Here is a 15,054-nt window from a genome sequence, read left to right on the forward strand (position 1 = left end):
TTAAATATAAACGGAGCTGACTCTAAATATACGAATATTCAAAGTAAAATGGACGCAAGAAAGGCGGACAAATCTTGTGTTCGCCAGGCTTTTATACATCAGCAGCAGAGTGGCGCAGTGGAAGCGTGCTGGGCCCATAACCCAGAGGTCCGAGGATCAAAACCTCCCTCTGCTAATAATTTTTTTCTTCAAAATAACACAGATACTTATTATTTCCACACTTAATAGAACAGAATTATTTGGGAGGGACTCAGCTTTTTTTCCTTTTGGAAAGAGTTTTAAATATAAACGGAGCTGACTCTAAAAATACGAATATTCAAAGTAAAATGGACGCAAGAAAGGCGGACAAATCTTGTGTTCGCCAGGCTTTTATCCATCAGCAGTAGAGTGGCGCAGTGGAAGCGTGCTGGGCCCATAACCCAGAGGTCCGAGGATCAAAACCTCGCTCGGCTAACGACTTTCCTTTTTGTCAAAATGGCATAGATACTTAATATTTCTAAACTTTCCATACCTAATAAAAACAGAATTAATTGGGAAGGACTCAACTTTTTCTCCTTTTGGAAAGGGTTATAAATATAAATGGACCTGACTCTAAATACACAAACATTCAAAGTGAAATGTACGTCTCTAGGACTAAACGTTTCAAAACAAAAAAAGCAAGTGGGTGAGTCAAAGCTAAACCTAATGAATGAATGACGATTCAATCTTTTTTTCCCCTATGTTTTACCTATCAGTAGCAGAGTGTCGCAGTGGAAGCGTGCTGGGCCCATAACCCAGAGGTCCGAGGATCAAAACCTCGCTCTGCTAATAATTTTTTTTGAATAACACAGGTACTTAATAGTTCTAAACTTTCCCTACTTAATGGAACAGAATTATTTGGAAGGGACTCAACTTTTTTTTCTTTTGGAAAGGGTTATAAACACAAATGGAGCTGACGCTCAATACACAAATGTTCTAAGTAAAATGGGCGTCTCTCAGACTAAACGTTTTAATACAAAAGGCGCAAATAAGTGAGTCTAAAGCTAAGCTAAAAGTAATGCGTGAATGACGATCCACTCTTTTCTTTCCAGACCTCTTACCTATAGCAGCAGAGTGGCGCAGCATAACCCAGAGGTCCGAGGATCAAAACCTCGCTCTGCTAACGAATCTCCTCTTTGCCAAAATGGCATAGTATTTCTAAATTTCCAAAACTTAATAGAACAGAATTATTTGGAAGAAAAGCGGCTTTTTTTCCTTTTGGAAAGGGTTGTAAACATAAATGAAACTGATTCCAAATGCACAAACGTGGACGGCCACGTTTGATTTCCTTAAGACCGAAAGTTTAGATACATTGACTGACAAATCTCTTTTCCATTTTGTTTCGTATCTGCGCTAAAGATTGCAAAACAGCTGATTGACGCCAAGGCAAGAGAAACTTCCAAACGAAAACGATTTAAAAACTGCAGTAGCTCAGTAATAAGTTGTCATTCTGTGGGTAGAATTTCTCATTCTTGGTCAAACGAGACGTCATTGGGAATTTTCCAAACAGGTAACGAAGAGAGTCTACTTAAATACTTTACAAAGAAAATTACTTACGTTTACAGCCGAATGCATTTGGTCCTTCGATGCTATAATAGCCTTCTTTGCATTGGTCACATTGGCGACCAGTTACGTGACTCTTACAGAGGCACTGTCCAGTGGTCTCGTGACACGTTTTGATCAATCCCAAAGATCCATTAGTGTTGCAGCCACATGACTGACAACCCAAAGGGTTATTTATATGAAGATTAAAGTGGAACGGTTTGCAGCTGTCACACTTGTCACCCATCACGTTATCTTTGCACCTGCAGTTAGTCTAGGGAACGAAGGAGAGATTGACACTCAGTCGATGTATCCCTGGGTGTTGCAAAACCAAAACCGAATCAAATTTATCACAAAGGCCTATCAGACCAACGGTTAAAATAACAAGGAGCTATGCAATGAAAACTTAAAGTAACAACAAACAAACTGTCTGAAGTGCGGGATTGATTTAGCTTTCGAATCTGATTAGCTGTGAGGGGAACGCAAGTTTCCTTGAAAAATCAGTGCAAGATCTCCCTTCGAGTTTCTACATGTTCTCTGGGAAACGGGTTGAAAGAATTTGTATTGATATCAAGATAAAACACCCTTGATGATAAATGAGTTTATTCTCATCACCATTTTGTTTGGATAATTTATTTCTTAATTAAATCTTTAACTCTCAGCCGTGATTTACATGTACCTTCTCCTTTTTGATTACGTCTAATTTACAAGGAAATCTATGACAGCTTGTCGAGAGAATTACTAATTATATCTTGGAGTTAAAGGGTTAAGGAGGTGTTATATGTTTATCACGTCTGGAGCTTCTCTAGCTAGTACTTACATTATCGACAGATCCACATCCATTCTTTTCACCAGGGAGTAATTTGATTCCAGCCGGTTCACAGCTACACTTCTTACAGCTTGGAAAATCATAATAGCCAATTCTGCACTCGTTGCATTTCTTTCCATTGAAATTTCGCCTGCACTGACATTGGCCATCTCTTGAGCGACAGAAAGTGCTTAATGAGCCACGAGTGTTGCAAGCACAAGCTGAATGGCATAAGAGATACAGCGTTATCCTCAGAGTCGTCTGTTGTCTATATCCGGTAGCATATAGAGAACTTTCTTATGGGAAAGTCCTAAACTAGGATTATTATCGATATCCTATCGTCAATATCCTTAAATCACAGACATGTGCGTAGCAGTATACAGTAAAAGCTCTAATACCTCGCCCCTCCCTCTCTGTTTTGAGGCCTCTTTAAGCTAGTCTCGCCATTGACCCGCTGTAAAAAGTTCATCACCAAAAGTTTTATACTTTCTCACCTCGCAAACCAGAAAATGAAGAGATCTTTAAACAAAAAGTCCACTTTTTAACCCTTGGATGCTTGTACCATGGTGTGGATCAACATATTTTCAACTTAGCTTATCCATCCCTCTAGCTCTGTTCATCGTCACTTTTGTAAGTTAATCATTTTCATTGAAAGAAGCATGAAAATGCAGTGCGCGGGGATAACGGGGAGCATAGAACGAACGAACGCGCTCTTTATCCTTTCGATAAAGCCTTTCAATGTTGTTGCCAGGCCCCAGTTTCCTATAAATCTCAAAAATCAACAGTCGAAAGTAAAAATATCCACTTACGCTTGCAATTTGGGAATCCATAATAAGTGGAAGATATACATCTGTCGCACTTGTATCCTCCAAATCCAGGCTTGCAGCGGCACCGTCCGTTTGTACTACAAGTAGGAGAAACTGATCCCACCATGTGGCAGCCACACCCTTGGTAAATAAAACAACAGAAGCTCTTTAACATTGGTGAAAACATGGGAAACGAGAGTTTCGAAGGGTTATAAAAATATCTTGAGTAATGCTAAAGTAGAGAGATCGTTGAGAATGTCGGTAAAAACCAATCTGCGTCTTTCTGCATCTTGCCCATTGAGGAGGACATGAAGGGCGGAAGAGGAGAAAGGAGTGGATGTAGAAAATCTTCTGCTTCCTCTACCTGTGCATGCTCTCTTTTCTAGTTTTTCTTTCTTTTTTTTAATATTGTTACTCTTAGTAAAGAAAGTAACTGTTAGTAGAAAGCAAGAAGTGAAAGAAATTGGAAGATAATTATCGCTAAGCTGTGTAAAGGTTTATTGATAAGCTGTATCTAGGCAATTTAATGCATGGTTTACTGCTTAAGTGAATGTATAATTAGTTTTGCAATTCGATGTATAATTCATTGTAATTTGTTTCTCATTTCATTAATTTACTGTTAAGCTGTATTAAATTTATTCATTGTCAGTGGCAAATGGTAAGTAATTTGTTCCAGGCAACTTTGATGAAAAACGAATGTTCCACTTACGTCTACAGCGTGGGAATCCAGCGTGACCAAGCTTACATCTGTCACACTTCCTACCCACCACATTGGTCCGGCACAAGCACTGCCCACCAAACTCCTCACAGACCGAGGACCTTGAGCCCAAAACGTTGCACGTGCATCGTAAAGGACCTCCTATGAAACGCATCGTCAAAGAGAACACATCCTGTCGACACTGTCGCCCGCGAACTGGGTTTATATGGAAATGGTCTTTACCACAACTTTGCAAAAATTCAGTAACTTTGTCGTTAGACTGTAGCTCAAGAAGGTTTGTGGAGTAGACGTTTTGAGGCACGAGAAGTAGATACGACTAGAAAAGAAAATCATAGAATTAACAGCGATTGTATTCTGATAAAGACTTAAACTGTTTATTGACGCTTATACAGTAACAGTGGACTTTCTCGTGTCTCTAAACTCAGAACAAGCTATTTCGCACTACAAAAAGAAATTGAACACCCACAAAAAGACTCAATCAACTATTGACACTACCTAAGTCGGCTGAATTTTGTTATCTAGTTACGTAAAAATCATACTGCTTTGTCACTCTATTTGAAATTGTACGAATAAGTTTACTCTGCCTACCAGTAGAGTTCGCCTCTCGTGTTGTATCGTGGCAGTGAAAATCCCTCGGTTGAACACGAAATTTAAGGCTTCCTCTTCCCCGACGACGACACGGCAGCCGGGATCGGCAGGACAGTAGTGGAACGTTACGGGAATATTCGGCTTTTGATGGCTAGTAATCGATAGTTCTTCAACTTTCTTAGATAGACTGTTAGACTGTCGATAGTGTATGATTATGCGGTACGACACAAAGGCCTTGACAGCCCCGTTGAAAATTGATGTCATCTAGGGAAGAAATCAGAGGTTAGAGGATGAACAAACGGAGGTTACGTCAGATGACTTCATAGCCACAAAATCACTAAGAGTGACGCGATTTAATACAGCAAGTGGTTAAATTAGCACAGGTTCACCGCATAAAGGCTTTACTAGTGTGACATCAGAAAAATTTTCCAATATATAACACAAGTACCACATATTGCTTGTTTTGCCATATGAGAACTACCTTATCTTTAGTCCGGTGAGAAAATGCAACCAGCTGAAATGCGTTCTCAGGTATTGGATAAGTGGCAGGAAAGCATGTTTTATTGACCATTCTGCAAAGAAGCCTGGGTTCGATGTACTGTATGTTCCACTTTGCTTGAGGTATGACGGTGACAGAACTCTGGAAAACAACGGCAGGAAGGAAAGGAAGATGGGTCAGTTATCATCATCGTGGTCGTCATCATCATCACTATCATCATCGTTATTGCTATGTCATTATCATCAAATTTAAGGCTATTATTTTGGTTATGGTCATTATCATTGTCATTATTCATTATCATTATCATTATCATTATCATTATCATTATCATTATCATTGTCATCGTCATCGTTGTTATTATCAACCCCATGACCAAAATAATAAATATTGTATTGAGATGGAATGTGTAATACGAATATGCAACTGTGAACGGAAGATCCCCAGTTTAACTTCTGAAGTATGAACAAATTTTCACTCTTTGTCCAACGATAGGCAAATCTGAAGTTTGCATCTCTTCTTTTCTCTTCGACGAACAAGCTTAAAAGTTACCATCTCAATATTTTTTGTTTCATCAAACAACATCCTGATATATGCAAAATTGGCCAACAATTACATAAAATCTCTAGTATCCGGCAGTTCTTTAAAACAGCTGGTTCTGCCATAAAACCCTCCAAAAATCCACAGTGACGTAATAGAATGGCACGCATCGATAAAAATGTTACACTTAGTCTAATCAACTTAACGCAAGACACAGAAAGCTTACCACGCCGATCTTGGCAGATGCAGAGCTTTCAATTTTAATCCCAATGGTCTGTCTGGCCTTAAGCTCGTAGTTCTTAGGGCGCTTGTTGCCATCCATAGCAAACTGGCGGCATAAAAACTGGTATTTGCATGGCAGAATCTCCATCGTCCCTCGCTGGTTACCTATTGTGATGGATACTCGGTGAATGAATCTCTCCGGATGGACGTAAGTGGCCATGACAACGTAAGGCCCAGACTCTGGTACTGTGATGTCGAAACCTAGGATAGGCTACGAACAAAAGTGCAAATTTAAACTGATGTCGGGACTGATCTTAAATTACTTAGTTTCTCTAACGAGTTTTTTAAAAAGTTTAATACCTGACTTTCTCCCAGCAAGGCCATATTAGAGAGTTTGGGTTCATCTAGGTAGTATAGTGTATCTGTGAATAAATAGGCCTGCCTTCTGAATGGGTGCGTGTAAGCACGGTTCCCAGACACAGTGACGATTGATGGACTTCTAGGGTCATAATATGTATACATATCACAGCCCTCCGGTTTGGAGGTCCGCAGCATACATGGTCCTGGTTGTACGTCATTGAGAAGGTCTGCGTTGTAATAATCTTGTGGTAAAAATACAATGTAATCCTGCAAACAGAAAAAAGAAATAAAATAAATGTCACTATTACTTTTTTTTTTCGTACATAAATGTCTTCTCTAAAAGTCTAAATCAGAGCAATTTTCCACGTTTTTTGGCTTCAGAGAAGAAAATCAAACTACCAAATGCACGTATAATAAAAATTTAACTGGAAGCAGCCAATGGACCATCTTTCAGTAACGTAAAGCAGAGTGGCGCAGTGGAAGCGTGCTGGGCCCATAACCCAGAGGTCCGAGGATCAAAACCTCGCTCTGCTAATATTTTTTTTCCTCAAAATAACACAGACACTTGATAGTTCTAAACTTTCCATACTTAATAGATTAGAATTATTTGGGAAGGACTCAACTTTTTTTTCCTTTTGGAAAGGGTTATAAATATAAATGGACCTGTCTCTAAATACACAAATATTCAAAGTAAAATGGGCGTCTCTTAGACTAAACGTTTTAATACAAAAGGAGCAAGTAAGTGAGTCAAAGCTAAAAAGTAATGCGTGAATGACGATCCAATTTTTTCTTTCCAAACCTTTTACCTCTTAGCAGCAGAGTGGCGCAGTGGAAGCGTGCTGGGCCCATAACCCAGAGGTCCGGCCGAGGATCAAAACCTCGCTCTGCTAATAATTTTTTTTTTTAAATAACATAGACACTTAATAGTTCTAAACTTTCCATACCTAATAGAACAGAATAATTTGGGAGGGACTCAACTTTTTTTTCTTTTGGAAAGGGTTATAAACACAAATGGAGCTGACTCTCAAGACAAATATTCAAAGTAAAATGGACGTCTCTTAGACTAAACGTTTGAATACAAAAGGCGCAAGTGAGTAAGTCAACGCTAAACGTAATGCGTGAATGACGATTGAAACTTTTTTTTCCAAACCTTTTACATATCAGCAGCAGAGTGGCGCAGTGGAAGCGTGCTGGGCCCATAACCCAGAGGTCCGAGGATCAAAACCTTGCTCTGCTCTGCTTTTTCTTTTTTAATGAACAGAGTTTGAAAACTGATATGCTTCAATATCGAGTCTTATAGGAAAATGGCAGGTGTTCAGGAGAGAGGCAACCTCACTTTCCGGATATTGAATGAATATTTCACGAAACGAGATTTTTCACTTAGCTCGTTCACGAGAAAATCACGATTTAAATCACTGGCGAGCCTTCGGCCATAAAGAAGCCGTCATTTCTATTTTATGTGTATGTCACTCACACGTGAGAAGACAAAGCAGTAACGAAGCGTAACCCAAAACATGAGGATTACCTTTTGGCCAAAATGGATTGTCTCAGCTGCAGAAGTAAAATTTTTATGGCGTAATCTACATAACAAAGGCGAAAATTGCATTTCTTTTAAATACCTCCCTCTCTATTCCTACGCAAGAGTTTGCAGTGAATCACGGAAAAGTTAAAAAACTGTTTTAAAATAGATAAACCGTAGTCGGCAGGATTCGAACCTGCGCGGGGAGACCCCAATGGATTTCTAGTCCATCGCCTTAACCACTCGGCCACGACTACCATGTTCTGAAATATCTCAGAGCATTTTTTGATATTTATCCCATCCCCATTTGATGAAGATGGAATAGAATCCTTGGAAGAGCTCAATTCACCTCTAATTTGCTAAGATCGTCATTGTTGGACTTTATACTTAAACCTCTAAAAAGAATTTAAGGCCGTTTACTGATATAGCATGCTAAAAGCACAATGGCAAAATTGGTACGCTTTCTTGTTTTTAACCCATTTGATTGACAGCAGCAGATTGGCACACCAACAAACATGCCAACGGTGATTCCCAAGTACACAACTTGTTAAACGTTCTCGTTCCGTGTTGCAACATGTCACAGCGATATAAAGATGTCTTAAGTGAGAAATGTCTCCGAGCTCGTTTATGGGAAAATCCCGATTTCCATCAATGGCGATACTTAGCACTTAAAACAGCCGCCATACTGTTAATGTGCGCGTTATTCACGCGCTAAACAGGGGAATTACATCAAAATGTATTTCTCTAACTCGGTCTGGGATTGAAAATTTCAACGGCGGGATTCACATGACATGACCGGGTTAGACGTGTCTTCCTTTCAAGTCCTTTTCATGTTTTTCTACGCATGAAATTGCACTGAAACAGGAAAACAAAAGCCTCAAAAGTACAGTTACGGAACCTGCGTGGGGACCCTCCAATGGATTTTAAGTCCCACCCATGACTACATTGTTTTCGTGTGTATCACAATTTGACAGGAATGAACGGGAATTCTTTGCTGAGTTTCAATTTAATTTTCATCTTTTCTAATATTGTTAAGGTTGTTTAATAATATGACATGGCTTTGCATAATGGCAAATTTGGAGCGTATTCCGTAGGGCTAAAAAATCCTCTCTGCTTACGTTTTTTGATCCCTTAAGAGGCGCCGAGACTCAAAGGTAAAAGTATACTCATAAAAGGCGGTCAAATCTTGTGTTTCGAACACTCAGATTTATCAAAAGCAGAGTGGCGCAGTGGAAGCGTGCTGGGCCCATAACCCAGAGGTCCGGGGATCAAAACCTCGCTCTGCTAATTTTTGTTTTGATTTGATTTGATTTCTGCTTTGGCGTACTTCTGTCTTTGTACTTTTTTTTCGGTAAAAGAAAAACTTTCAAATTTCTTAACATCTTGATCAGATCCTTATCACGTTCTTTTAAATTCCGAAAACATTGCAAAACGCTTCTCGTGGGTAAAACTATCCTCAAGCACCAAAGTTAAAAAACCTCCAGCAGAATGACGCAGTGAAATTGTGCTGGAACCATAACCCTGACTTCTGAAGATCACAACGTTGCTGCACCAATTATTTTTATTTAGCTTATTGTACTTGTCAAGCTTTTTACGTTTTTCATAGCTGTGATAACAGCATTTTTTTTTCATAAAATTTGCTTCGCCGGACTATTTCCAAAGTTTTTCTCTTTGGATGAAAAGCAAGAACGCAAAAAAGTTCCGCAGAATTAAGCGACAAACAAAAAGTTCAAGAAAGTAAAGTACTAGCACCTAACGAGAGACGGGGATATACAGCGAGAGAGTGGTGCAATGAACTTTAAGAAAAAGGTGGAACAACGATACAACATAACTTCTGAGAGCTATATATTCCCGCTAGGTTACATGTGATATGATGAATGTATGAATAAAAAACAAACAAACTAACAAATTCAGTATCCTTACCAACAACAACATTGTGCTGTGGGATGTTATAGCAACAGTCCAAGCACCTTTATCCAACTCAAACTCTTTGTTTACACCTCTTTTATTTACGGTAAGTCTTAAGTTCTTGGTTTGTTGTTCACTTGGATTCCGTGGGGGAAACTGTACCTCAAAGTTGTATGGTTTAGGCAACGAGCCTAGAGAAAAACAAATAAATAAAGGAGCTGAATGTAGAAAATGTTGGTGTTTGTTACGTGGTTTTGAGATTAATGTAATCCTTGGTTTTTAGCAGTGTATTCTCTTCACGAATCGCACCATTTTTTCCTATAAATCGGATCCATTTCGCTTCTAAGCTTTCACACTACAATACTGAAACAAAAAGCCAATCAGCGGTGTGATTAGCTAACAAATCGCGCTCCATATCATTATAACTATTTCTTTTGTGATCATTATTTGCTGCTAGGTCAATAAAATAGTAGTGCTGAGCAAATCTTGCACTTAAACAATTTAACCGAGCCATTTAAAAATGGATGTTATTAAGGGGAAATTGTGCGCTATTTTGGTCCTTAAATCACCCTTGTTCCATAAGAAACAGTCCATCAAAATGCGTGAATTACGTTAGTCTCAACCAGCTAAAGTTTGGTTACGAAATCGTACCTCTTAGATATAGCTCCACTTTCGCAGAGGAACGTTGGTTATTTCTGAGCGCGTAGTGAAAGATGACATGATATTTACTTGTCTTGGGAATGGCCACAACAACTGCGTACTCCTGTAATGTAAAAAGAGAGTGAAAGGAAGAAAAGAATCCAGAATTTACCAAAATACGTCAAATACCTCCGGAACAGGTAAATCTGTCTTAGCATCCAGTTTCAAGTAAGAGTTAACAAACAAAAACAAAGTAACAAAAAAGAAAAAACAAACAAACAAACAAACAAAGTTACAAAAAACACATCAAAGGAAGCAGGAAAAATCAGGGCAAGCTCGTATAGCTACATTCCAACGCATTCATAATCCTGAATCGATCTCAGTTAAAATGCGTAGCAGGTTTGCGAGAAACTAGCACTTCCACGACGAAGGGAACGATGGGAAGGAATAGGAGGGAAAAGAGAAGAGAATCTCTCCTTTTTCTCCCTTCCCATCCTCCCCAGCGCCCAAACTACCACCACAAAAGCGCCCCAGAAGGAGTGACGACAGTACCTTATATGGTGGGAAAATTGCGTAACCAACTCCAGAGAAAGATGGAAAGACATCATCATCAGCCGCTATCGGAACCCGGATTTTAGTATTGGATGTCAACACCGCTCTCTCCAGCTCAACATAGGTGTGATACAAAGTTGGGTAATATGTCGCTCTTGACGCATAGAGACTGAAAGGAAAATGTTCAGGTTTCAGACAACAGGCCATAACCGAGTTCTTAAAATCCTCAGTTTCAAAATGAGGCCACAAGCAAAACCTTATCTGTAAAAATTAATTCATCTGATAGGTTCACTGTCCTCATCACCCAGTTACGCAATTTAAGGGAGTTAAAAGGTTTACGCCACGTGACTCCTTGCTGCTTTTGATGACTCAAGCCTGCTAACAGGGCTATCCACTATATTGGAGAGTTAAACAACTGAAGAGGGTTTTGAAAGAATGAACCAAACTACTGTACATTTTGGCTTCTCAAGCAAACTGCCAAAGAAAACAAAAGATACATTTTCCATGCAGATAATCCACTGTTGTGCACATCAGCCTCATGGTGGACGGTTTGTTGAAAACGTTAAAAAAATTCAATCTAGAATGGCTTTGATGCCAGATAAATTCTTAGAGCGAATGTTGAAAGGCAAAGGGTAAAAGCTTGTTTCGTGGCAGACGAAAATTCACCTACACTCCTTCGCGTTTGGTTTTAAAAACAAATTTTAACAGAATAATCTTCAAAGAAGTACCAAGGGGAGTGGGGTGCAAGGGAGGAAGTCGACAAGAAGCGTGACAATGATGGGGTGAAAGTCTCACCTGTCACATTTCTTTCCTCTGACTCCAGAAATACACTGACAGTTTCCTAGATGTTTGAAACAATTTTTTCTGACCGATCCGCCAGGATCACATTTGCACGCTATGAGAGAGGAATAGATAAACAAAACAGTCACAAAAGTGCTAGAGGATCGATCTTTTCATGAAGGAAAAAACTTTAGTCACCCTAAATCCTCTTTAAATTACCTTGTTAAATTCACATCTCTCCCCCCCCCCCCTCCCGTCCTTAAGATAAAAAAGAAGAGGCAAAAAAAGGGACGCCAGGAGTCAAACAAATCAGTTAATGGAAGAGGAATGACTTCCCAGATTAAATAAAAAATAATTCATTTGTTAGGCATTGAATGTCTATTTTGTTTCATTTGTTCCACCCTTAATTTGGTACGAAGAAAGGAAAACATCCGAATGCAAGTAATTCGTTACGGGCCACGGTCTGTCTGTCAAAGTCCAAGTCAGGCCTTTAAAGCCCCCACACTTCAAAACATGATACCGAACTTAAAAGAATCAACGCCTCACCTTTACAACCAAATATATCATGTGACTTCATTCCATGGTACCCATCTCGACAATTCTGACACTTTTTACCTATCACATGATTCTTGCATTCACAGCGCCCATTTTGCGCATGACAGTTGCGTGTACCCGACACAGTCCCAACATGTGAGCAGCTACAGGATGTACAACCAAGGGGGTTGCTGCCGCTAAAGTTGTAGAAACCGTGCAGGCAACGATCACATGTGCGGCCCACAACGTTGGACTTACAAAGGCACTGATACTAGAACAAGGATGGTATACATAAAGACCTGTCATTTTATAAAGTGAACTGAGTAAACAAGGGTTGAAAGTTTTTGCATGTAAAAACTGTCCAAAGAAAACGATCTTAATGGAGTGAAGACGTTACGGTTTCGCGTTTTAATTGTCACATCTAAGCAACCGGGGACTTTTTCTATGTCTATAGAGCCTTATCTTAACCCTTGAAGTTTCATGATACTATTGAATGGGCGAACAAACCTGGAAAGGTAATACCACACAAAAACAAAAACACGCCTCGTTGGCTCTGCGTGCTAACAATCAGATCAACCACCTCTCCCGATCCAACTAAAAAACAAATGATTAATTCTAGCTGTATCATTCCTCGTACTGACCTTGGCTGAACCGTAACACATTCCGTTGGCAAAACCAGGCAAGAATCTGGTACCATCTGCATTACAGTCACACTTGATACACGCGGGAAAGCCCACCATATTTTCTGCACAGCGGTCACACTGAATACCTCGGATGTCGGGCTTACAAGAACACTCCCCGGTTGTATAGTTACACTGTCTACTGTACGAGCCAAAGGTGTTACAATTACACGCTGAGTAGGTAAGAAGATTGGTCAAATATCAAAGACTCACTGAGGTAGTTCCTTCGATTCGTTAATATTAATGGAGCATGCTTCACTAGTCATGGTCTCTTTTATAACGGTCCCAGTAGAGAGTTACGGGAAAGAAAAGGGATGGCGTTGTTCTCTCCTTGAGCTCTGTATTTAGAGCAAAAGAAAATTATAACAGTCTGGGAGTATTCATTGCATTTTTGTTTCCTCTTTTCGTAACAGAGACGAAAAAAGAAAATATTCTTTTCAAGAGGCGTAAGTGCGTGATTCAAAAGTAACAAAACGCATGAAAGCCATCAAACCTCCTGTTTCCCACGCTTAACCTATCAGCAGCAGAGTGGCGCAGTGGAAGCGTGCTGGGCCCATAACCCAGAGGTCCTAGGATCAAAACCTCGCTCTGCCAAGATTTTTCCTTTCTAAAAAATGATATTGATACTTAATTGTCAGAAACTTTCTAAACTCAGTGGAGAAGAACTATTTGCGAGTGACTTAACGTTTTTCCTTTTGGAAAGATTTTAAAATAATAATGTAGCTGACTGCTAACTTATTCTGATAACGCCCACGAAAAGTCGAAGTCACATCCTTACCACCTCTCCTCCACTTACCTCTACAGTTTGGGAAACCATAGTAGCCATTTGCACAGCGGTCGCACTGTATCCCGGCATACCCATCATTACAGACGCATTTTCCAAGTTCATTACAAGAACCATATCCACGAGGCGAACACGAGCACCCTGGCGAAAAACATAGATCAGTAGGTACTAGGGAACAATTCTGAACGATATAATCATACACCACAAAACTTTTACGAACACGATATTTGCTGAATGAGATCTTATTGGATTTGAAGAACAAGACGAGAGGCAAGACTAATGGTCATCTATCTGTTGTGTTATTGGCCCACTTGCAATACTAAATCTATTCCACACTAAAGAATATTTTTGCCTTGAGAAGGGATCTATAACCAACATGACATTGTCTCTCACGATTTTCACAGTGAACACAGAGTCAATTAATTGTAGGTTTTAGTGAAAGCCTTGATATTGCGAAAGTTGACACACAGAAAGCGGTGCTTTGATAAAGGTGGAGTTTTCTTTAGCTCCCATACCGGCCTGGGGGAACATTACTTGTTTAGGAATACTCACTTTTGCAAACAGGGAAGCCGTAATACCCTTTTTTACACTGTCCACAGAAAAGACCTTCATAGTTGGGTTTACATAAACACCTATAGCCGTCGGCGCTGTCCTCACATATGTCAAATGTTGTTGTTAACGGATTACATCCACACCCTGAAAAATTAAGCGATGTGATGTTACAATCATGGAATTGCGTGACGTGATACATTTGAGCTTCAGCAGCGATGCCACGCAAATCACCACTCAAGTTCAAGTCGGAAGCTACACGAAACTGGCTTTCGGTAATGCACTTTTAATTATTAGCTTTGAAAATGGTATCTTTCCTCATATCGGTATGGCCAAGAACTTTCGAATATAGTTTGATATCTAAGGAATTGTTGATGCAACCTATCGACTTATGAAGTGAAACATAAATAATAATAATAATAATAAAAACATTAACAAGACTAAGATAATGACAACGACAGTAATATTGATAGCGATATTAAACTATGAACAGAACAATTAAAAATAACAGTGATGAAAATGATAATAACGATAATAATGGTCAACTTACATTGGCAGTTAGGAAAGTTATAATAACCAGCAGGACACTTGTCACATTGCCTTCCTCTGAAGCCATATCTACAGGGACACTGCCCGGTGTACGGATCACAGTAGGCACCTCCACCGTATGAACCAGACAAGTTGCAGTCACAAGCTACGAAGAAAGAGAGTACACGTTTTTGTCTAAATATCCTCGCGTCTATCGCCGGTGCTGGAAAGTAGTAACACCATCTTCCATTGAACGATATATTTACAGCACAGTTTCGCTGAGGGCACAATTCTTCAATTCGAAGCCTGATTCAATAAAGAGGATTCCTGAAACTCACCTAAACATGTGGGAAAGCCATAAGATTTGACAGGACATTCATCACACCTTCTTCCTCTGACATCTGGCTTGCAACTACAGCGTCCTGTATACTGGTTACAGACTAACGATGCGGAGCCCTGTTTGTTACATCTGCAAGCTGAAAG

General features: G+C 39.7%; 1 protein-coding gene and 4 non-coding genes across 6 annotated transcripts in view; 3 read left to right on the top strand and 2 right to left on the bottom strand.

The window, feature by feature from the left end:
* Positions 1–15,054, bottom strand: part of LOC113673376 (uncharacterized) — a 34,692-nt gene that overhangs the window by 9,589 nt on the left and 10,049 nt on the right. For both annotated transcript variants that reach the window (XM_089188750.1, XM_089188749.1), the window contains exons 8-25: positions 14,910–15,047; positions 14,594–14,737; positions 14,047–14,190; positions 13,507–13,635; positions 12,672–12,883; positions 12,043–12,301; positions 11,512–11,611; positions 10,717–10,885; positions 10,177–10,288; positions 9,541–9,716; positions 6,099–6,365; positions 5,743–6,009; positions 4,962–5,120; positions 4,481–4,744; positions 3,884–4,208; positions 3,178–3,315; positions 2,381–2,589; positions 1,576–1,834 (exon numbers count right to left, since the gene is read on the bottom strand). In XM_089188750.1, coding sequence (XP_089044876.1) covers positions 1,576–1,834; positions 2,381–2,589; positions 3,178–3,315; positions 3,884–4,208; positions 4,481–4,744; positions 4,962–5,120; positions 5,743–6,009; positions 6,099–6,365; positions 9,541–9,716; positions 10,177–10,288; positions 10,717–10,885; positions 11,512–11,611; positions 12,043–12,301; positions 12,672–12,883; positions 13,507–13,635; positions 14,047–14,190; positions 14,594–14,737; positions 14,910–15,047 — 3,471 coding nt within the window. The remainder of the gene's footprint in view (positions 1–1,575; positions 1,835–2,380; positions 2,590–3,177; positions 3,316–3,883; positions 4,209–4,480; positions 4,745–4,961; positions 5,121–5,742; positions 6,010–6,098; positions 6,366–9,540; positions 9,717–10,176; positions 10,289–10,716; positions 10,886–11,511; positions 11,612–12,042; positions 12,302–12,671; positions 12,884–13,506; positions 13,636–14,046; positions 14,191–14,593; positions 14,738–14,909; positions 15,048–15,054) is intronic.
* Trnam-cau (transfer RNA methionine (anticodon CAU)) lies at positions 104–175 on the top strand. The gene has a single exon. It is a non-coding gene; the product is annotated as a tRNA-Met (tRNA).
* On the top strand, positions 6,561–6,632 carry Trnam-cau (transfer RNA methionine (anticodon CAU)). Its single transcript has one exon. It is a non-coding gene; the product is annotated as a tRNA-Met (tRNA).
* Trnas-aga (transfer RNA serine (anticodon AGA)) lies at positions 7,793–7,874 on the bottom strand. The gene has a single exon. It is a non-coding gene; the product is annotated as a tRNA-Ser (tRNA).
* On the top strand, positions 8,833–8,904 carry Trnam-cau (transfer RNA methionine (anticodon CAU)). The gene has a single exon. It is a non-coding gene; the product is annotated as a tRNA-Met (tRNA).

Source organism: Pocillopora damicornis, chromosome 12, assembly GCF_964200805.1.
Source record: "Pocillopora damicornis chromosome 12, jaPocDami1.2, whole genome shotgun sequence".
Taxonomy (NCBI): Eukaryota; Metazoa; Cnidaria; class Anthozoa; order Scleractinia; family Pocilloporidae; genus Pocillopora; species Pocillopora damicornis.